The sequence below is a fragment of the Poecilia formosa genome, unplaced genomic scaffold, assembly GCF_000485575.1.
Source record: "Poecilia formosa unplaced genomic scaffold, Poecilia_formosa-5.1.2 Scaffold31, whole genome shotgun sequence".
In the NCBI taxonomy this organism is placed as follows: Eukaryota; Metazoa; Chordata; class Actinopteri; order Cyprinodontiformes; family Poeciliidae; genus Poecilia; species Poecilia formosa.
The window spans coordinates 1,839,225-1,862,933 of NW_006799970.1; the positions used below are offsets into that span (position 1 = coordinate 1,839,225).

General features: G+C 40.6%; 1 protein-coding gene across 2 annotated transcripts; it reads right to left on the reverse strand.

Moving 5' to 3' along the window:
- Positions 1–774: 774 nt before the first annotated feature.
- egln2 (egl-9 family hypoxia-inducible factor 2) lies at positions 775–21,068 on the reverse strand. 2 transcript variants are annotated; one of them, XM_007549437.2, is made up of 6 exons: positions 20,752–21,068; positions 17,488–18,891; positions 5,040–5,159; positions 4,710–4,846; positions 2,958–3,025; positions 775–2,880 (listed from the first exon to the last, which is right to left on the reverse strand). In XM_007549437.2, the coding sequence occupies exons 2-6, from the start codon at positions 18,688–18,690 to the stop codon at positions 2,828–2,830; spliced, it is 1,581 nt and encodes a 526-aa protein (XP_007549499.1). In that variant the 5' UTR covers positions 18,691–18,891; positions 20,752–21,068; the 3' UTR covers positions 775–2,827. The 2 variants fall into 2 exon arrangements, with proteins under 2 accessions (XP_007549499.1, XP_007549498.1); XM_007549436.2 differs by having other exon boundaries at positions 20,748–21,068.
- Between the last annotated feature and the right edge of the window lie 2,641 nt (positions 21,069–23,709).

The following is a 23,709-nucleotide window of genomic DNA, read 5'->3' on the forward strand; positions in this document are numbered from 1 at the left end:
GTGATTTATACTGTTCAGAATTTACTAAGTGACAAAGTAACAAACATCTTACCTGTGCAACAGATAACTCTCAGTCGCTTAATTTAGTCATGGAGGCTGTAGCTAATGTCGACTTAGCTAACGGCCCAACTGTTCCCTCTAAGTCTGTGCTAAATTGATCAACAATGAAAAAAATCATTAAAATAGATACGCTCCAATCCCTACAACACTTTTTTTTTTTTTACACCGTTTTACCTTTATATCAGTAAGGCTCAGAAATGTTTTACATGTTCCTTTCTCAGCATATGCTATACAAAAGGATCGCAGGTGAAGTACCACCTCCAGCCATTACTTTTAGACTAAATACCAGCAAATGTGATGATGGCGCAAATGTAAAATAGCATTTGAGTCGACTGCTGTTGTGTTCTTGACATTTTTGAGCTGACTTGAGAAGGTAGAAAGAGGCGTTTGTACATAATCTCAGACTTCAGAGAGCATCCTTGTTTATTTGCTGATTGAAAATGACTAAACTAAAAATGCTATATTTCCAGAGAAATTTCACCAGTATTCTAACTCTATAGATAAAAAATACCTGTATACCATACAGGTGTCATAGCAACCTGCATTGGTAGCTATGACACAATTTTAGATGATTGAGTATTTAATCTAAAATAAATTGGCTTATTTATTGTCTAATATAACAGGCACATTAAACTTTTAAACTTGTCCGATTTCCCTCTTCTAGTAAATCAACAGCAGTTTAGGTAGGAAAAAAAACACACGCTTTACTTCAAAACAAGGCAAAACATTTATTTGAACTCACTGTTTAAGTTTGTATTGCATTCGAATACCATATCATCCACAGCATTAAAAGGCATTAACCTAAATCTTTACACTATTTCTATCATTCACACATGGCATTTATTTAAACAATAAAGTGCTTTTCTTTTTTTTTCAAATAACCTTCTGTTCAACCAATCAAGCAAAAAAAAACAAAAAAAACAAAAAAACAACAAAAACACTGAGACTATACTTGCGACCCCTCTGCAGTGGAAATCGTCACACACACATATACACTCAGAAATACTCAGTCCCACATGTGAGCAGGCAAATATTTCACCCACAGTGTTTAGTTGTAAAAAAAAAAAAAAAAAAAAGAAAGAAAAAATCTGTGCTTTAAACTCCAATTGTCTTAAGTTTAGAGAACAACAGATTTTCAGTCATAAGAGTAAAGTCACGTTGTCCTTTTTCTGTGGGGGGATTTCTCGGGCAGATTTGTTCCACTCTGGTCCATCTTGGTATGAACACATAGAAAGGCAACATAAACACACTCAGCGGACTTGTTCAAACCCCCACCCCCACCATCTCATTTACCTTTAGCAGAACAGCCTCTTGTCTCAGGTGTGAGCTGTGTGCAGAGGTCAACACTCTAATCAACAACAAATCCCCCAAAATATATATTCACTGTGGATTCCTGGGCGTTATGTCGAGCTGCATTTTTGAGTTTGGATGGAAAAATTAATCCTGAGCTATGGAAAGCAAAACGTCCTGGAAAAGTTTGTCTACTTGATGTGTTCTGTAGGTGCATCTCAATTAATTAGAAAAATCATTGAAAGGTTTTCTTCTTTCAGTAATTCAATTCAAGAAGCGATATTCATGTTATACAGATGTCTTGCACACGACGGTACATTTTTACAGCGTTTTAGTTCATTTAGATGATTGTGGCGAAAGAAAACTTGCAATTCAGGTTCTCAGAAAATTGAAATATAACAACACTTGTCAAAGCATATTTCTGGAAAGTTGAGTGGAAGGTAAAACTGTGGTAGAATCAGGTGCACAAAAGACGAACTGCTGACTTGACGGTAGCTATTCAGCAAACAGCCGTTGACACTCACCACAAAAACAGTAAAGTGACTTTTTATTTAAAGTGGCTTTAAATAAAAAGTCACTTTAGCAGTGACTTTTTACTTAAAGTCACTGCTAAAGGAGTTGGCTGTTCATACTGTGCCATTTCAAACCATATAAAGTTGAATGGAAGCAATTTTGCACAAGCATCAAGAAGAACTGCAGACTTGAGAAAACTGTGAAGGTAAGGCCATTTAGAAGTCCGTATGCAGTATTTAAACCATATTAATGGAAAGTTGAGTGGAAGGAAAATGTTTCACAAGCCACAGGGACAACTGCATCCTGGAGAGGACTGAAATAAATACATCAAGGAATCTGCAATATGGGGTTCACGTTCTGAATCTAATTATTTTAACTGGTTGAGATGCACTTGTGGAAAATAAAACTGCTGTCCTCATGCACTAATCTGAAATGTTGAGTCTGACGTCAATATTCGGCCTTAGTTTCTTGTTAGACACACACACTCTGCCGAGAGACAAGAGGCCACCGTTGCACACAACTGAGATAAAGGAACTTAGGACTTAGGTTTCAATGCTCTTTCATCGATATGTCAAAACATCACAACATCTCTGATAACTGAAGAAGCAGAACTGCAACGAAAAAACAACAGAGTCAGTCATTTTGTTTTGTAGTGGGGGGGCCTTCTAGATGTCCAAGTCTTTCTTTCTTGTTTTTTTTATTTTTTTATTCAGTCTCATATCTTCTGAACCCACCATTGGCGTCCGAGCCAGTCCTCTGTGTTCCTGTTGTTTCTGCCAGGTGTTCGATCAGCAGCCCGATCCTCACCCTGCGGCTCACCGTGTGAATCAAGCAGCTGGACTCCTGCTGAAAGTTTCACCGCGCCTCCCTTTGTGATCGTAGTGTCCGTTAGCGGTAGAGGAAGGCACGTAATACTTTGAGAACACTCTCCGGACACTTGGGAGAGTTTTTTTTATTTTTATTTTTATGACCTGCTGTTTTGAGTGACAGGCACTTGAATGCCCTTCTGTCCTGTTGCTGTGAATAAAATACAAAAGTGAAATATTAGTAACTAGCAACATTATATCTCACCAAGCTGACATGAGGAAGCTTACCCAGTTTGTACTTCTCTTTAGCCTCCGACCTCTCTTTGGCATCAAAGTACCAGACTGTGATGGCATACCTGGTTATGAAATAAATTTATGTGTAAATAAATGCTAAAACACATCCAGTTCACATTAAAACGTCATATTGGTTTATTTTGCCTAATTCCTTATTGTATATTTTGAGACAATTATATTAAAAGCCATAGTTTGTTTTAAGAGGGTTGTGTGGAGTAATGTTCTGGAGTTAGTATCCAACCTGCAATAATAGACAGCAATCACAGAATCGTTTATTTGTAAAATCAAACCAAAATGTTAATAAAAGAGCTAAAACAACCACGACTCAGAGCACGACCCATTTAAAGCAAATTATTACCATCTAAGAGCATTGAAAATTTTACTGGTAGAAAACTTTACATAAGCCAAATTAAGACCTAATTAATACTTAATTTCCCTTTGACCTTTCATTTGACATTTAGAATTGGAGTTGTTGAAATATTGGGCGGTGAAGTGCTACATAACTTCATAAAGTCAAAATGACATCTCGTATTGTAGATTTATTTTTATTTAAATGCATCCAAAATATATTTCCAGGAGCTACTTTCTTCAACATGATTAGGTTTCATTCACGCAACGAGAGAGAGCTAAGTTTTCAGCAGACATCATCAGGGCTGCTTGATCCTATTCATTTGTTAATCTCTGCCGATTATGAAAGTGTTAGCTGCTTTTTGTAAACCTCAGTTAAGGTACAGATCTATATTATCTAGAATATAAGTACATGGGGAGACTGGTGTTTTTGTAATGCCATTTGTGCTAATCGCCAACAAAAGACAGAGACAACAATCAGTTTGAAATCCCAACACTAATCATTTTCTTGTTTCAAATATTAGTGAAATTCTGTTTTGAAACTCCAGATTCAATGTGTTTGATAAACAATCTGGTCCAACTCAGAAATATGATGTGAAGAAACAGTTTACGTTCAGCACATTTCCCTTTACATGAACTTTATCTCAAAACTGTCTCCTACAGGCAAAATCTACTAAAACAACAAAAAACGCAATAAAACAGAAGAAAAATAAAAACCATTGTGAACATTGCTAAAAAAATTATCACAAAGACAACAAACTCAAACCACTTTGGAGCGACCATCCTGGGAAAGGACTTCTCGGGCAGCGCAAGGTTAATTTCTACGGTTTCTCATCTCTCCTGTGGGGCTTTGTTGTTTATTCCTGTCTCTCATGTGTGCGCCTCTTCAGCACGAGTCCTGCCATCGAACCTTCCTCTCCTCTCCCTCCCACCGACCTCCTCAGGAAACACATACTTCCTGCCTCTGGCCCCACCTCGCTCCCCCCGCACCCCCCAGCAGTCGAACCGGCTGAAGGGGAGGTTTCACGTGATCTCCAAGGACAAAACTAATTTATGCAACGATGTAAATAAACCTCCTGTTGACACTGGCGTGTTTATGCGCAGAGCGGGTCTATCGCATGTCGGCATCGGCGCAAAGTAAACGGTTGCTAACCCTCATCTCACAACACAATTATGAGGTTTATTTTACAGCCGTCTCGTTTTGACAAATTGAAACGACAACAATTGAAGGGTGACTGGCAAAACCCAGGAGCTCAGAGGGTCGACGACAGAAAACTGAGCTAAAGAGTCTGTTTTAAATTAAATTAGGATTTACACAGCAGGATCAATGTGAAGTAAATGAATTCACTTTATTTTTTTTTATTTGTGAGGATGCACCGCGTATTTGCTGTCACTAACCGAGTGGTGTAAGATGGCTTGACTTCATGTGGGTTTCTGCGGTCAGACCAGAAGATGAGCAGCCGGTCGAACAAAGGCTCGATATTGGCCACCACGTTTTTGCCCTCGGGGTAGATCTGCAACAAACCTCCGTGTGTCTACAAAGACGAATGTGCACAGATTAGTCACATGTCTGCAGGGGACATGTGCAAGTCAAGAATATAAGATTTCAAGCAAGTGAGAAAAATGTTAGAATTTATCGCATTTTAGCCAGGAAACCCGAGCAAAGAGGGAATTGACAGCTAGCGACTGAGTTTTTCAATTAAAAAAAAAAAATTATAATCAAAGCACCTTAACGTCCCAGTTCTTGTTTAGATAGTAGATGCACGTGAGGCAGCGTCCATCGCCGTTCGGGTTATCAACATGGCGGACATATCCAGCCCCATTCCCTGGATAACAAGCAACCATGGCCTAAGACAAAAAGAAAAAAACAAAAAAATAATTAACTTATGCATTTTAGTACAATAACAACAGCTTCATCATCACATACAAACATGCCAAGAACTTTAGCAAAATATACCAAAGACAAAGCCCGTATTAATCAAAGCTGGACATGACAGGTTGACCACAAAAATCAAAAACCCTTCTTGTTCCTGATCATTGAACCAACATGTACAACATGTTTAAACAAACAACACCACTCTTCGGTGTGGGAGTTGTCAGTGTCGGTAAGATTGTGAGGACTGAGAAAACACGAGACCCGAGTGGCCGTTTAAACTCTTTTCCTTGACATGCCAATACATTTCTGCAGTTCATGTAGGCTGTGAGAGAGCGAGTGAGAGCAAAACGTTCAGCAGATAACAGGAAGGGAGAACGTGTTTTATGTGTTTGAACTTCCAACCTTTGTCACTATGGATAGTGGATTTGGGAATGTTTATATAATTTTTAATATTTTTTTAAATCTCAGCATTAGATAAAAGATCTGCGTCCCCTGAAATGATGTTTTTGAAAGGCTAGTTGTGCTAATCACCTGTAGATGCTGAAGCCAATTGAAAACGAGAACTCAGCACTTATGTGGCCTTGGACTGAAAATACTAAAACCATATTTTCCACAGACAAGAATGCAAGTTTAGAATGCATATTGTGACAACGTTAATTGTTAATTGTGTCATAATTTTTTTTTTCTAAGTATAAAAAAATAACTCGTTCACACAATGATTATTAACTCTGTTTTCATTTGATTCTCATTCCTAAAGAAGCGCTCAATTTCCCAGGTGACAGGCGGCGTAGATGAATAGGTATCACCAATTAACTTCACTTGAGTAAAACGATGCAGCCTCCTGACATAAAGGCGACACCTGACACATCAGTCAACGATGAGAGGACGTCGCCCGCAATGTAGTCATTCTTAAAAGCAACCGTTTCAAGTCTTCAAAAGTTTGGGCGTTCATTTTCGGCCTGACCCCGACGTTCCTCTTGCCGGTTGAAGCAGTGAAAGCCTGCAGAGGTTAATGAGCTCTGGCTGCGGGCGTGAGCTGCTAATGAGGGCCGACAATGGGTGGCTAAGTAGAGCACAACCCAAACTCGCTTGGCTGTGAATGAGAGGAAGGCGACACACACGCTCACTGAAAACGCCTCAGAAGCCATCACCTTTATCTGAGCGGCGGCAAGACAAACGGGGACAAGTGCAACTGTCTTACCTAAAGGTTAAATCAATACCGCAGCAGTGCAGAACCGGCTGGTCAAGACTGATGGCGTCTCAGTCAAGCTGAGGTGATGGACCGACTCCTTGGGAACATAATATTTCAGTCTCACTCTAGTTGTTCCAAGAACCTAGAGGCTTCTTTCAGTCCGAGGAAACAGCTTGCACAGCATTTACTGAGGGCCTGAAACACGAGCATGTTCCATTAGATCACACAGCCGTGGTGCGCACACACCGCCGTCACTTGACTTCCAGCACATTTACAGACTCGAGTCTCGTGGTGACCCTTGTCTGGAATGCGCATCGACGCCAAACAAGCTTTTCACGCAAATCTCGGTTCCTCTCTGGGTCCCCAGAGAAAGCGGTGCGCTCCGGCCCCCCGACGGCCTCCCAACGCCGAGACGTCAAGCGGGGGGAAATACCAGCGTGAGGCCATTGTTTGAGAGAATGCAAACTGTATCTGCAGATCGTTTCTGAGCTGGGAAAGCAGCTGAATGAACCCTGACATATTTCTCATCTTGCAAGATGCCATTCGGAAAAGATATGTAAACTGCCTCGGAAGTTCAGGATAGTTTTTACGAGAGCACCGGTGGTGAACAGTTGTTTCTGGGTTTGTTTGTTTTTTCATGTTTTCTCTGATGGGCAATAATTTCTATTTGCTCATTTGTAGCAACTTATAATAAGGAGAGATGGACAGATCAGAATTTTTTAGCTGATTCTTTACAATAACTGCTTATTCATGCGAGGAGCTGATTTTTGCCATCCAGAGTATGAATTCATGGCACCTGAAATTCACATGAACATCTCAGTAAATTGAAGATGTGCTCTGATTTGGCTTGTTTGTCTTCTTAAAAGCAGGTTGTGAAAACAACCTTTAAGCAGGTATTAAATATATGATTAATTTGCCCCTCATTTCTTTGTTAGGAAATTAACTGTAAAGAGAAAATTGTCACAATTAACAGTGATACAGGCTTGAATACATAATGTGCTTCACTTTGTGAAATTAAATTAAAAAACAACTTCAATAAATTTGAATATATTTGAAATCTGCCTGTGTCAGCCTACCAAATTCAATTCAATTCAAATTCAGAAATACTTCGTTGATCCCAAAAGAGACATTAAATACCGTATTTTCCGGACGACAAGCCGCACCCCCCATTTAAAAAAACAAACAAAAAATAAAAAAAACAGTAAACGTACACGTATAAGCCGCACGCCGCATGGTTCAAAGCTCAGGAAAAAAGTAGTGGCTTATAGTCCGGAAAATACGGTAATAATACCAAAATTAAATATTGCATCCAAGGAGTACTTTGCACTTATTGTGCGATGACTGTTTCAATTCAATGCATTGTCTAGTCTAAATCTAACTATCTGCAACAGGAAACCTCACGTCGTTCCTGTGCGCATATCACATTTCACTAAAATGCTAATCATTCTAACTTTTTGTCTCCTTTCAGCCTCCTTCCTCTCTTCAGGAAACTCTAACTCATGTAATTTCGCTGCCCGTTTGGACTTGCAGTGTCAGTGAGTTGCCGCATTTGTCAACTTTCAGTTTATTATTGTTTTTAAGCAGTTTACTTAAAAAATAATCCAAATGACCTACATCACATCAGCGAGGAATCCAAGAACTTTGAATTCAAAGATGGAGGGGCTGCACTTATGTTGCTTTTGTAAATTATGTCAATTATGGCCGTCTTAGAGTGACCCTTTGGGACTTTTGGCTAATGATAATGACATTATGAAGAGATGTTTAGAAATGGCTGTTCCTGTTTTTGCTGGCAGCTTACATAACAGGCACTGGAAAATGTTTTTAAATGCATTTTCTCTACATATTGTGTATATTTCAGCACTTGTAATCAAACCGTCGGTGCCTATAGATTAAAAATGCAGACAACATCGGAAGTTATCTTTCAAAAAAAATTATTTATTACAGCAAATACTGAAGAAATCTGTCAGCACACCCTCATATCAGCATTGCAACAGAAAGACAAGTAGTGGCAAGAAAATTAGGGGGTTTGACTGTAGACAGTGCTCCCACTTTCAAGTTCAGATATCACTTTTTGCCTCCGATCAACAAACAAAACTGATACGGAGCCGCTATCAAGTAGGGAAATGTGCCCTTCTGTGCAAACATGAACCAATTCAGTTTGTGTGCTTCACAGAGATAATTAAAATCTACAGAAGATGTGCTGAGAACCAGTTGGTGTCCAGAATTGGAGGATTTCTTTTTTTGTAGCTTGTCAGACTTAACTGAGTGAAGGAGACAGTGGGCTGTTTAAAAACCAAGTCAGGGGAAGCAAAGAGACGCAAGAAGCTATTTCAAATAAGAAAACCTTATTTTCTTGTACAGGCTGTGAAAAAACGAGAGAGCAAGACTTTTTCATCAGATACCAGGAAGTTTGTGGTTTGTCCTTTCAGCTCTCAAGGGAGGAATAAATCATCTGTTGTAATAGTTATGAATTTTCTTCGCAACACTCTCTGCCTGCTATAAAACACAACAGATTTGGAAATGTTCGATCTTTTTCTAAAATCTCAGGGTTAAGGTGCATTTAGTAACAGTGTTTCAGTACTGCCAGCTGCACTAATCACTCATAGTGATTAGAAGATGCTAAAAACAGAGCCAGGTTTGCAGCAATGTTGTCTTTGTTTTTAAAATAGTAAATGGTTTCACACCTAAAATAAATAATTGATGACCAAGAAGGCAAGAAAGAATTTGAAGCTTCTTCCTTTATCTTCTGATGATAATGTGCTTCAAATATCAGCCACAAAATTCTGATACAAATACTCAGAGTGTGTTTTGTTTGGTGGTAGATATGTTGGCACAATTGAGATTCTCTCAGTTTATTATTATTGATTTTTGTTCAATCATTTACTGAGAATGACCACAATCTATGTTTTGTTTAGCAAACAAACAAAGTGGTGTATTTTTGGAGAACATGTAGATTTAAGTCAATCTATTTCTGCCAGCAAGTATTTAATTGCAAATGGAACAGCTGGAGTTCCCCTCCACAATGAATACACCGCAGACAATTCCTCCAAAACCTTTTAGTGAATCTAAAACACACTCTAAGCAATAAAAAAGAGGAAGATTTACGCATTTCTTTTTTTGTCTCGTCTTTTCAGTCAAATAACGATTCACGGAGCCTGAAATAGTGCATCCTGTCTGCCCTTTGCTGCTGCTGCTGCTTCCTTTCCGACTTATGTCTGCTGAGAGCTGTGCCTACGTCAAGTTTGAGCATAAATTACCACCTGCCTTGGCAGGTACAACCTTTAAACGCTAACACCAGAGCTCCCGTCTGTTGGCACGACAGGAAAAGGTAAAAAAAAACAAAAACAAAGCTGTAGTGACTGCTTTGTCGTCATTACTAGACGTAGTGACGGCAAAGCAGGCAGAACCTGCTGTTCTGGAAGAGAGTGGCCAGTGGTGAGTGCTTATCCAGATAAGACGAATGATGGTGGAGAGAGCCGAGAGGGGCTTGATAAGGCTGAACAAATACAGGCCTGAGCTACGATTGCGTGAGAGAGGTTGAGCACCGATTGGGATAACTTGGAAGCTTAAAACATTTCAGGGTGACTGCAGGTAACTGTGCGTTTGGCGTTTTTAACCTGCACCACGCTGCGTCCGATGCTCCACAAATGCTACTGTGGAAAGGTTGCGACACGTCGGCGCATCAGGCGCTGAATGCGCTGCACCACATGGCAACTTGTTATCTTTACAGTCGCCTCCGTTGCCGTACTGTACAGCACCGAGCCTCGCTTCAAATCTCCTCTATCTGACCTTTCAAGAGCATCGTTACCATTTACTGTGCACAGCGCAAATGAAGCACAAGGAGACTTTACCTGAGGTAAAGCAAAATCCTGGCAGAAAAACAGCTGTGTGTTCTGCCTCTTAGAAGAAGTAACGTCTTTAATCAGCAGAATTGGGCATGAATCAGTCAGCAGTATGAAGGGATATTTAGTAGGAGACTTATTAAAAACATAAAATGCATGTTTTTGCACACACTTCCAAAGCCCATTTAAGTGAAATGCCAGAGTGGCCAGATTTTTCTGCAGCTAGAGCAAAGGTAAGCATCTTTTACAATCTAAAGAGCCCTTCCTCTTTCGTTCAGACTAGACTGAATTTGTCTGGAGCTGCAAAACCTTGATGGTTTTGGTATTAACTCAGCATGACAAAGGCTTTCTCCAGGGAAAACTCATAAATGATGCTTTATGTGTGTTTAATTACTTAATTTAGATGAACAGGAAGTAAGATAGGAATAAAACAGCTCAGATTCTGTTTTAAATTATCCTTTCAATTATAATCAACGAGACATCGACTCCTCTAAAACAAGGGTCTTGGCTCACGGGGTTCCATAATTGTTGAGCTATGCTAATTTAGGAAAGTCAGAAAATATTACAGTCGGATCACGGTACGTCACAGGATATTTGCTGTGAAATGTGTTGTGAAAGCAGTGAGACAAAATATGAAGGCAGAGGGATTTGTCACTGAGAACTGGAGAAGCACCAATCAGGCCTTAGCTGGGCTGCTACCGATTTCTGGTTCCCTTATAGGCGTTTTCTACCAACGTGTTTCGGAGCCTGCGCCAGCTCCCAAAGACGTTTTAAAAAGCTCCATTGCGCAAATGTGGTTCGACTTCGACACCGGTTTTTCTGCACGAACCGTAACGTCCCCCGTGGACCGGTCGGCAGCTGGAGAAAAAGGCCAGTCAACTGAACAAAGAGACAATAAACAAGCATGGCAGCGAAGAATGTGCAGTGCCTGACATTAGTCTCTCTGTTATGTGCAGTAAGAGCTTACAGTGTACTGGTGTTGTCAGAAATTCTCAGTTGAAAAGTCTGAGAATTGAGAAAAAGTCTGAGAAAAGGATTGTTAAATTAGACCCCGTTTACACGACAACAGTTTCTGGTGAAAACAGAAGAGTTTCGTTGTGTTTGTAGTGTACATTTACATGAAACCACTGAATGTTTTCTCTGACAACGGCACAGTTTGAGAACGGGTTCCAGAGGGCGATGTTTCTGAAACGTACCGGTGTCCGTTGTCTTGTAAACAGAATAAATGGATCTTTTCTGTCAGGGAATCCCCAGCTCATGCATTAGTATGACGCTAAACACAGCTGCTTCCTACAATCCACAGAAGAAGAAACTACTGGCAAAGCTAGTGTTACTACAATTCGTGTTTCCCCATCAGATCCAGTTCCCCCAGCGACTCTTCACCGCTCCGCACCGCCAAGGTTCAGCACTCTTGTATAGAGAACTACGGAAAGCATGAAAGCTCAAACAACGCGTTTCAGCGATGTTGAGCTTTTTTCCAACTGCGTCCTAATCAGACACACATGGTTTCCCCCCAGTATCTGGCGAACGGTATCTGATGGGGAAACGCGAATCGAAGTGCTTTCAACTTTTTTTTTTAAACACATGCGCACTTAGTTTCAAAGAACCTGGCACCAACTAGTGGCGTGGCGAGGGCTTTACACCTTTCCGATGCGTACTGTTACTGTGTAAACAAAGCTTGTAATTAGAATGTCTTCATGTAAACGTGTCAACTAAACAAAAATTAAATTTTTGCTGGATCATTGTCATGTAAGCAGGACCTTAGAGGAAGATAGGCAAACAGAGAACGTGCACATCTGAGCCACCTCTGCCATCTTGGTAATATTCTCCCTCGGCATCCCATCAACTCACTGTTGATAACAAATGCTTGGTTCCCCAAACCGGTGGAAACGGCCGTCGGCGTCGTCAACAAAACACCGAAGTTTGAAGGCACCCAAACTGACCTGGCTCAAGAACGAGATATTTTGGTGAAAACGCGCCATTTGATTTCTGAGTTTGACCTTTTCTTTTTCTCTTTCCTTTGGAATTAAGACACAAAAGAGGATTAAAAATGTTTAGGTGAATTCAATAAATATGAGAAAAACAAAATCTGATTTTTGACTTTTGAACAGGGCCAATTAAAAGAAGAAAAAAAAATTGATTCCAATCATTTTCCGATTGTTGGGAGGTCTCTATTGAGAAATGATGTCTGACAAAGTCGGGTGGTAAAACGTTGAACACGACCGTCACAAAATCAAAGAGAAATTTTTAAAAACTAGTGAACTAATGTTGCTGTGATGCAACATAAACAAAACATATGCCCTGAAACGTGAAATCTGGAGTCATAACCTGCTCCAAAAATACAGAATTAAAATCCTCAGAGTCACTGCTCAAGTTTAACTAGTTCAAAATCCCCTCCCCAGGTTTACATCAGCTGAGCTAACACCTGCCAGCTTCGTCTCTGAGGGCGTCAGGCCTCAGAGACGAAGCACACAAACATCGCCAGTCACACGTTGTCACTTACGCCTGCCGTCGCATTTCGACTTTGTCTGCATATTTATCATGAGATAAACAGGAAACGGATTTCAATCAACATTGATACTGCTCTGTGGTTATCTTAGCACAAAGAGGTGAGAAAATGTCCCATACCTGTGAGTCAGTGTCACTATGGCCGCAGCGCCGCTCATTACGTGTGAGTCACAGCGGAACATTAAGATGGAGCAGGAAAGAAGAGACTGTGGTATTCGAGAAGGCAGAACTGTAGTCGGATCATAGCAGATGGTTATGAAAAAATATGTATTATGTTGTTTTGTTTTTTTTAGTTAACAGTTCAACTAAGCCTGACACAATAAGCAATAAATATATTAATCCTATGATAAAATAAATGAGCCTGATTATTTTAATTTGAAGGGCAATTTTGTTGATCGTAATCCGTATTATTTATGTTTTCGGTTGTGTGTGGTTTTACTCCTGTTTTATTTACTGGTTGTGGTGGTCATGTCTTATTTTGGATATTTAAAATACCTTCCAGTTTCACTACTAAGTGCTTTTTACAAAAAAAAAATATGTTCATTGGTATTAGAGAGGGTTAACTTGCATTATTATTCCACCATGATCAATATATTTCTTGAAAACAGTTTCAAAACAACAATCATATAGTTTATCACAATACCTACTTTACTGCCCAGCAGAGAGGACTATATATAAAAAGCTAAAACATGCATAACATATAAGGTATCATGCAATCAACCTCCCACTGTTACAACATCGCAGCTCAGGACGAGCAACTGATGTAAAACCTTTTACCAACTGGCATTATAAACTGAATTTTACAGCCCTGCAAACTAAATTTGATTTTTATTCTTTATAACTGGTTTGATCTGACTCTAGATTTCATTATTAAACTCTAGAAATATAAACTAAAGCACTTCTGGCACATCCACGTTTTACAGCGTTCAATGTGGGGAGCGAATCTGTCCAGTCCAGAAAAGCACTCTAAATATACAAAGCCTATCACCGTCTGCACATCCAGAGAAACTGTGGTTGACAGAGCTAGCTGTGATTACAGCATTTTTCTCAAAGCTGTGTCCTTCTACTCTACAAATAATCGGTCTACCCAGCCAAGCTCCAGCTAGCTTGCAGCTGTCTGGTTGCAGCACCACGTCTAGCTGCCGCCTGCATGGCGAAGCCGCCAAGCGTTAGAGAGGGGCCATCTATGTGCGCACTGCAGTAGCTGACATAATGCCGAAGCTTCCACCGCATCGCCTTCCTCCCCCCTGCTCTACTTGCTAAACTCTTTACTCACTATTCCCCCTTTGCCTCTCACTTCCAGTCCATCCCCACCCACTGCTTGGAAAACGACTCGCTGTGCCACGGTTTTCTACTCCATCACAACACAAGAGTCTGAGTTGCCTGGCTGCCTCATCGGTCCTTGGGTTGACCTTACAGTCAGTTACACGTATGTGTTTACATCCTACGGTCCTGAATCAGAAACGCAACTTGCTCCCTGGCAAGGCCGTATTCAGGCCACCGCTAGCCAGTCCATTCCCCCCCCCCCCCTCCGTCTCTCTTTTATACACAACATACCGCTCCACTCTACTCTGTATGGGCCTGTTACCAAGGCAACGGCAGGCAAATATTTTGTGCGTGAAGCGAGGGAGGTTGATAAGATAGGGGAGGAAGAGAGTGAAGTAAATGGCAGAGTGAAGGAAATGGGAGGTACCGAATAAAAAAAAAAAGAAAGAAGAAGAAGACGGCTCGCTCGATGGAAAAGCTGCCGTGACCTTTTACTTAGCTGCACTCCAGCCAGATCCTCCTCCTCTCCTTTCCAACAACTTCCTGTCGTGTACACGCCACTGCTGCACCTATCCTCTCAGCGTTGTGTTGTGTACTCGTCTGAAGCGCCACGCTGGAACAGTTTGTACCACACACACCCCGTAACCTTATTAACAGACCAAAGTTTTTAATCAAGGGAATCCTTTATTTCTGCCAGACAAGACAGAAGGAATACATTACGAAGAAAGCAGCTACATGTATGTAAACAACATGACAGTAGAAATTTGTGATCCAAATTAACGAAGCCAGAGGCCGATGAAGCCGTACGAGTCTCCATTGTCTGCACAGTAAACAGTTTTACCAAGTACGTCCATTTCAGTAAGGAAGGAATTTAAGTGCTTAAACTACCAAACAATGAAGAAAAAACTGATATTAAGCCATACCAATGATCTCTAAAGTTACAGCTTCAAAGTCACAAAAACATTTCAGGTCATGCTGTAGCTGCAGTTTTAAGGCTTAAAGGTGTGATGATCAAGAGTTTTCTCCAGCTTTATGGGGCACAGAAATAAAACGGCGCTGAAAGACGAGCTTTCGCTTCAATCGGCCTTTTCGGATAGATTTAGTGAAAACAAGAAAGCAAAATTTAGCCTCTCTCTATTAAATATGCCTGCATAGCTGCCGACTGCATGCTGGCTAACAAATCTAATGTCTCAACAAGTCAACCTCCTCATTTCAACCCGTTGCAGAATCAGAAATAATTCTAACCCCAATTTTTTTCCCCCATAAAGGAATGTAATACATAAAAAAAGTGTGTTGTAGTTATTTGATAAAATTTTGAATCAAAAGGAAAAAAATGAAGGATTCTTTCAATTTATTTGATTGTATTGAACCAAAAAATTTTAAGAAAGAAGTTTTGATGATAAACTTAAACACTGTAAACCAATGGAGTCGTTAGTCTTAATTCTAATTGGTTTATTGAAGCATCTTAAGCAGGTGAAAAATCTGTCCCTGGCAAGAAAAAAACTAAAGTAAAATATAAATGTTGCTAAATTTATATTAGCAATTATATATCATTGTATTACTGTAGCAGCAGCAGCAGGAATAAATGGCACTTTTCTGTTTTAAGAAAAAGCAATAAGATCATGTTGTGCTTTTGAGTTTTTGAGTAATCTTCCTCAAAAGGCTTCCTCACACCCGCCATTTAGCAACTATGACTCAGGTCCGAAAACAGCAAAGTCATCCCATGTGCAAGGAAGTAAAAGGCGCCAACTTGCCCTTGTCTCGTGCTTATGTAAATAGCAGTGTGCATGTACTGAGGGCAAAGTCTGATGGTAAACATGGGATGAACAAGGTTATAGATCAAATACTGTAGAAGTACAGACAAGTATAGGACAGGAAGGCCAGAAAGAAAACACACTTATCACTGTAGATAGGTGAAGAAATTGCTTTGCTCCATACCTATTTCACCTCATTATCTTAAACATCTCATTTATAGCACTGTTGATTAGGCAAAAGCTGTGGGAATGGGCCTCTGGCTGCACGCATTCAGGTGTCACCTTTTCCTAATTCCTCCCCAGGGAGCGGTAATGTGCCTACATGCCAGACCGCATGTGCCAGTACGTCTTCTGGATCCATTTCCTAATGGGACATAACAGTTTACATGGTTCACTGCGAGCAGAATAATCTAAGGCCAAGACTTGACATCAGCAGGTTTTGATCTTTCTGCCAGGTTTTTACAAAAACAATTTTGATTCGCATTGTCTGGAGGTGTTACAATGTGAATCCTGCCGAGACAGCGAGCGCCGCGCAGCTGGGAGCAGGCAAGTCTCTCGCTTACAGCACGACAGCAGATCCTGGAAAGCAGTCAGCACTAAAAACTAAAGTTACAAGAGAGGCTGATGCACGAGTAGAAAGTCTGATTGAGACATTTCTAAAGGGGGGTTTTCACTCGAGATTTTTTGTGCAGCTCACATGGAGTAAGAGATCAGATAAGGGGGAAGGAAAATAAACAAGAACGTCTCCCTTCTACCATGCAAGTATCACGTTTGTGTGGTCAAAGTGATGGTAGAAAATGCTGTCAGAGATAAAGTGATGGCAGAGGAGATAGACTTTTTTTTTTTTAAACTTTCTTCTTCTAGGTAGCTGTGGAATGAAGACAAAAACAGGGGCAGTGACTTATCCGTCTCCATGTGCTGGAAAAATCACATGGCTCACCCTGACACGCTACCTGTGGAGTAAGTGTGTTCGTTTGTGTGCGTATGCCCACATGCCGGCGATACAAACGCGGAGATAACGCGGAGCAGAAAAGGCGTCCAACCAATAAACAACGTCAAAAGACGTCACGCAAACACTAGGGGTTATTTTGTTGCCAGCATTTATCCTGAGATGCAGGGGAATAATATTCGCCCTGGGTGTCTGTGGAACTGCTCCCGTCCAGGCCAGACTTTGAGGGTTTGCTCAACCTCAGCAAGCTGAAACATTTGTGGCCGTGAAAAACATGATAGTTATGTTATGGAAACTAAAGACGATAGTCTGACCAATACCAGGAAGAAGATAAATCAGAGCTACATGTAATGCCAAGGCAAAATGAAAGCATCCATACTTTCAGAATGAAGATTCTATACATGTATATTTGAACAAATTTATGAAGGTTCAAATTTACTTTATTTTGAAAAACCAACACCGCCTGATACCTTCTGTCTGGCTGTGAAGGTGGCTGCTATGCGCCGCTCTGCTCTCAGGAGTTAAGGAAAACAGTCCAAAGTAGAGGGAAAGAAAAGGCAAAAGAAATGTACCTAAAGAAATTAAATGCATTTCTAGTTTGTATGCTGCATCTGAATGACAGTAATGTTGTTAATTAATATAGTTTCTGATAATTATGGTATGTAATCAGCAGTGTTGTGTAACTTCCCCCCACCCAGTTGTCTTTTTCTTCCAAGATTTGTTTTTAGGAATCCTGTGATTATTAAATTTGCTCCAGAGTCCACACCCTCCTAAAAACCCGTCTCTCACCTTAGTGCGTCCATTGATGACACAGTTCCCCAGCTGCCCTTTGGCAGCGCTGTACAAGATGGCCTCGTCAATGTGAGCCATCAGCGTCCCGATGCTTTGGCACTCTCGCTCCTGCCCCTTCACCCAGGCAATCTGGTCACCTCGGATGTTCCGGGAGGGAATGTCCGCCTGGCTCACCAGCTGTCCGCCCCGGAACTTCCCACTCTGGTTCAGCGCCTCCACCTCCTTCAGGACGCCGTCTCCCAGTTGCCCACCGAGGAAGTTATCCTTCACACAAATACCGTAGTACTTCATGCAGGGGATAATGTACTGCTTGGCGATGCGCTCCGCTGACCAGGCGGTCCCGGCAGGAGGCAGCAGGCCAGGGATGGAGGGCAGGCTTGGTACAGCCGCAGGGTCTGGGGATGCTGCGTAATGTCCATTTCGCATGTTGGCATTTTCAGGAGAGCAGTTTGGATGGTTGTGAGAACTGCTGCTGTTGACGCCGACTCTAAGCGGGGTGACCGTTCGGGCCACTCTGCGCGGTTCAGATGACTTGCTAGCCACAGTTCCATCAGCTAACTTCCGCCGCTTTAAATCCGACTCCCCTGCTCCACAATCCGAGTCTGCTGAGCATCCTAACCCCGGCGACCCCGCAACATGGCCATTGAGGATTTCTGATCCAACGTCCCAATTCTCTCCATTCCTCCTCTTCTGCTGCTGCTGCTGCGCCTGCCTGACTTTCAGGTCCTCGTTGATTCTCCTCGTTCCTAAAGAGCATATGTCATGAGCAGTTCTGTCCCCGTCCTCCATCGTGAGGCTTCTGCTGTTGAAAGTGCAGACGGAGCCACCTGTCTTTGCGCCCATCCCTTCCACTTGAGCCGGGTAACTATGGGGCGTGTGGGCCAAAGCCTCGGCCTGGCTGGCCTCCACGGTGGCCGACGGAGACACCACCCCGCCGTTGTAGAGTGGGACGCCGCTTTTGGACTGCTTTGTGGGGCTGGTGATGCCTGGGGAGTTCGTCTGCGAGGCCATGTCGGCAAGCAGCTCAGCGGCCGTCTGAGTCCCAGTGGGCCCTGCGCAGAAACCGTTCAAACCCATGTCTGCCTGGTATGAGTTGTAGATCTCCGTCTGCTGGCTTCTTCTCTCCTGCGACTCTGAAAAAATGGTTGGTCCGAGGCGAGAGTTTGTCTTCAAGAGCTCCTTCAGCCCCAAACTCTCCATTTGATCTCGTCGTCCGCTGGGTGCACACGTACCTCACGTCCTCCCTTCATTTTCCAACTGAGCCGCTGCTTCCTCTTTCGGAGAGGCGCGCTGCAAGTATCATGTCCCCAATCCTTCGTCTGCTCTGATTTCAGCAGCCACTCCGCAGCTCTGCGTTTGTTTCGGTGCGCCTTTCAAACATATTCAGGCAGCGTTGAAAACCTGCGGACAGTAAAACGATCCGTTTTTAGGTCTATATATAGGTGTAGTGCAGACCATCTGTTATGGAGAGCACTAGTAACATAAAACTCCACGTTTCTGTGATGCAACATGCACATGTTGCTGTGTGGTCTGAACTGTTAAAGGTGCCACAGCTCAAGACATCAATAAGAAATTAATTTCAGATTTGTAAATCTTTACATAGAAACTATTTAGGATCATCATTTTAATTTAAGTAAGGATTTAATTACATTAACTGATTAAAAGCATTCAATTAAAAATGATTTTTTTTTTATTGAGTTGTGCAATCTGATGTTGGGTCTGTCAAATGACCTTAAATTATTTCACGATGGACATTACCACATAAAGTGTAAAATAAGGGATTGTAAATTCATACTGAAACAAAGTTTGACAATTATTTACTTGTGTTTCTTATAACTTAAATTTTGTTTCAATTTAAAATTCATAAAGGCTTTTATTAGGCTTTATTTTAGATAAATTCAGTACATCAGTAAGTTAAATAAATACCCATTATATATTACATTTACACAAAACTGTAAATTCATACATTAAACAAACATACTCATCATTTCAATTACTTAACACATCTATAAGCATAAATAATTTGTTATAATTATAAGCTAACTTAATTAAGTATTATTGTATTACGTTATTTATCTTTTATGGTTTATAATATGGATTTGTCATCTGTTTGATGTATTAAAGTAAGAGAGCAGGGAAATGCTGCTTGTTATTAATTGTAATGCATCATTTGCAAAATGTAACAACTGCAATCATTTTAGTTAAATTGTTTTATTTAGGTTTTTCAAATATTTGTTAGTAATTTATTTAAACCATCACTTGCATAGGAAGGTAAATAAGAAAATTATTACAGTTGTATGTCAAAATAGATTTTCATGCAAAAGAAATAAAATAACTTTTTAACAATACCAAAAATCAGAAATACAACAAAATAATAGAAATGTTTCAAATACTGCAATAAAACTTTTAAAAAAAATCTTAGGAGAATGTTCTACATTTGTTGGTGTTACTGTAAAAGTAAGTTAGCTGGCTTGTAATATCCCCCTTATTCCTTTGTTCCATAACGTAAAATGTAATATTTTCACCATTAAAAAGTGCAAGAAACAATTTTGTGCTTTGAAACAAGGAGGCATTTTTGAATGGAATACAGGAAAGATTTGAGGGGACAAGTGGAGAGCAGAGGACGAGAGAAAAATAACTTGTATGGGGTTAGGAATGGTGGCTGGTGGGTGTGGTCTCAATAGGACCCCAAACATTCTTGATTGGGCTCTGACAGTGAGCCATGGTGGGAAACCTAGAGCCTTTACTGGTGACACAAAAAGGCCTGTATTCTTGGATATCTTTTGATTTTATCTGAAGAGTTTAAAAACAAAATACCAAGCGTGGTAGTGGTGCATTACCATTACAAACCTACACGGTCGTACCCTGTATAAGTCTTATTTTGAATATTAATCATAAAAAATATGACTAAAGGCACACAGAAAAAATAACTATTCTACTTTGATTATACAGCATCAGAATAAAAACAACCGGCACTATTGTTGTTCTCAAAAAGTAAGCGTTTACGAATAAAATTTAAAAGGATTTTCGATGACGCAACCGTAAAAATAATTTATTTCGTCTTTGTCTGGTTTTAATCACCAACTTAACAGCTCCATACATGATTGTAATAAATTTCACAGAATATTAAATGAATATTTAAAAAATAAGGGTGGGTTTTATTAAAGAAGTGCATTTTAAATTTTTAAACAAAGAGGTAATAACGTGGAAAAAAAGCATGTGAAATCTCTCGCTGGCAGAGAAAACCGTACACTTACCTACCTACGGCAGCCATACAGCAATGCAAATCCTCAGCGAGCCTACGTGACAGGCTGAGAGTACGCATGTTATTTCCGGGAGTGTCTCTGCTCGGCTCGGCGGTACGTCCCATCCGATTTTTATTTTTTTTTACGTCGGTTATAAATAATGCCCAGGTGGCGACAGCAATCAAACGTCGCTCTGACACATGAAACCGCGACCGGGAGACGGAGGGGGATGCTCCGAGCTGGACGAGCTTCCCTCCGACAGCCACAACCAGCGCTCCCCGTTGTGTCGAGGAGCTCCCCGAGTTTCTGTCTGCCTCCCTCCCCCGTACTCCTCGTACTCTTCCCCCCTCCTACCATGGCTCTATGTCTACTCCCGCCTGCCATTTGCATGCATACAGACCATGTGACCTGCATCTACCGCCGACGTTCAGTTGCACAAGCGTTATCCGCTATTGTCACAGAATGTAAAAAGTAAGCTGCGCTTGTAAAATAAATAAATAAAAATAAAAACAAAGACAAATTGCGACAACTTGACATGAGTTATGATGCATTAGAGTATTTTCTGAAATAAGAGTGTTAAATAATAAAGTCATCCCTAGAGTGAAAAAACAGATTAATAGGTTTGATTGGAGAATACAGAAATAAAGGTCCAGATATAACTGTAAAGTCAGTGGCGGTTGTTACATGATTGGGTTCCCAGGCAAGACCATATATTTCCCCCATCTTCCTCTTGCCACCTATACATCCAAATAGNCTTGTTATTAATTGTAATGCATCATTTGCAAAATGTAACAACTGCAATCATTTTACTTAAATTGGTTTATTTAGGTTTTTCAAATATTTGTTAGTAATTTATTTAAACCATCACTTGCATAGGAAGGTAAATAAGAAAATTATTACAGTTGTACGTCAAAATAGATTTTCATGCAAAAGAAATAAAATAACTTTTTAACAATACCAAAAATCAGAAATACAACAAAATAACAGAAATGTTTCAAATACTGCAATAAAACTTTTAAAAAAAATCTTAGGAGAATGTTCTACATTTGTTGGTGTTACTGTAAAAGTAAGTTAGCTGGCTTGTAATATCCCCCTTATTCCTTTGTTCCATAACGTAAAATGTAATATTTTCACCATTAAAAAGTGCAAGAAACAATTTTGTGCTTTGAAACAAGGAGGCATTTTTGAATGGAATACAGGAAAGATTTGAGGGGACAAGTGGAGAGCAGAGGACGAGAGAAAAATAACTTGTATGGGGTTAGGAATGGTGGCTGGTGGGTGTGGTCTCAATAGGACCCCAAACATTCTTGATTGGGCTCTGACAGTGAGCCATGGTGGGAAACCTTGAGCCTTTACTGGTGACACAAAAAGGCCTGTATTCTTGGATATCTTTTGATTTTATCTTAAGAGTTTAAAAACAAAATACCAAGCGTGGTAGTGGTGCATTACCATTACAAACCTACACGGTCGTACCCTGTATAAGTCTTATTTTGAATATTAATCATAAAAAATATGACTAAAGGCACACAGAAAAAATAACTATTCTACTTTGATTATACAGCATCAGAATAAAAACAACCGGCACTATTGTTGTTCTCAAAAAGTAAGCGTTTACGAATAAAATTTAAAACGATTTTCGATGACGCAACCGTAAAAATAATTTATTTCGTCTTTGTCTGGTTTTAATCACCAACTTAACAGCTCCATACATGATTGTAATACATTTCACAGAATATTAAATGAATATTTAAAAAATAAGGGTGGGTTTTATTAAAGAAGTGCATTTTAAATTTTTAAACAAAGAGGTAATAACGTGGAAAAAAAGCATGTGAAATCTCTCGCTGGCAGAGAAAACCGTACACTTACCTACCTACGGCAGCCATACAGCAATGCAAATCCTCAGCGAGCCTACGTGACAGGCTGAGAGTACGCATGTTATTTCCGGGAGTGTCTCTGCTCGGCTCGGCGGTACGTCCCATCCGATTTTTTTTTTTTTTACGTCGGTTATAAATAATGCCCAGGTGGCGACGGCAATCAAACGCCGCTCTGACACATGAAACCGCGACCGGGAGACGGAGGGGGATGCTCCGAGCTGGACGAGCTTCCCTCCGACAGCCACAACCAGCGCTCCCCGTTGTGTGGAGGAGCTCCCCGAGTTTCTGTCTGCCTCCCTCCCCCGTACTCCTCGTACTCTTCCCCCCTCCTACCACGGTCCTATGTCTACTCCCGCCTGCCATTTGCATGCATACAGACCATGTGACCTGCATCTACCGCCGACGTTCAGTTGCACAAGCGTTATCCGCTATTGTCACAGAATGTAAAAAGTAAGCTGCGCTTGTAAAATAAATAAATAAAAATAAAAACAAAGACAAATTGCGACAACTTGACATGAGTTATGATGCATTAGAGTATTTTCTGAAATAAGAGTGTTAAATAATAAAGTCATCCCTAGAGTGAAAAAACAGATTAATAGGTTTGATTGGAGAATACAGAAATAAAGGTCCAGATATAACTGTAAAGTCAGTGGCGGTTGTTACATGATTGGGTTCCCAGGCAAGACCATATATTTCCCCCATCTTCCTCTTGCCACCTATACATCCAAATAGATATTTCCCACAAGACCAGGTTAGATGTAAGTAACAGTATTACTTAGGAGAAACATTTCAGAGGCTATAATTTAATGCTTTTTGCTCTTGGAGACAGCTAGTTTTCATGACTAGCAAAAGCTAGCCTGGCTTTTACCTTACATTCCTACAACTCAACTCATTTCCAATCTGTCTGGGGTTTCTTCCATTGAAGTGGATTGTTTTTTCAGTATATTTTCAATCGGACCAATCAGGGAACAGAAGGAGAAGTTGTGAAAGATGACGTACATTGCTGTTTTAGAATTGTAGTCTGCCGTAGTTTTAGCAATGGCAGCGGTAGAAGTGTCCAAAGCAGCTAAAAAAGAAAAAAGCATTTATAATAAGATGAA

Coding starts and splice junctions, on each gene's coding strand:
- egln2 (XM_007549437.2), bottom strand. CDS start 18,690: ATGGAGAGTTTGGGGCTGAAGGAGCTCTTGAAGACAAACTCTCGCCTC. Junction 5,160..17,487: donor TCATCAATGGACGCACTAAG/GTGAGAGACGGG, acceptor TTTTTGTCTTAG/GCCATGGTTGCTTGTTATCC. Junction 2,881..2,957: donor TAAAGAGAAGTACAAACTGG/GTAAGCTTCCTC, acceptor TTTTATTCACAG/CAACAGGACAGAAGGGCATT.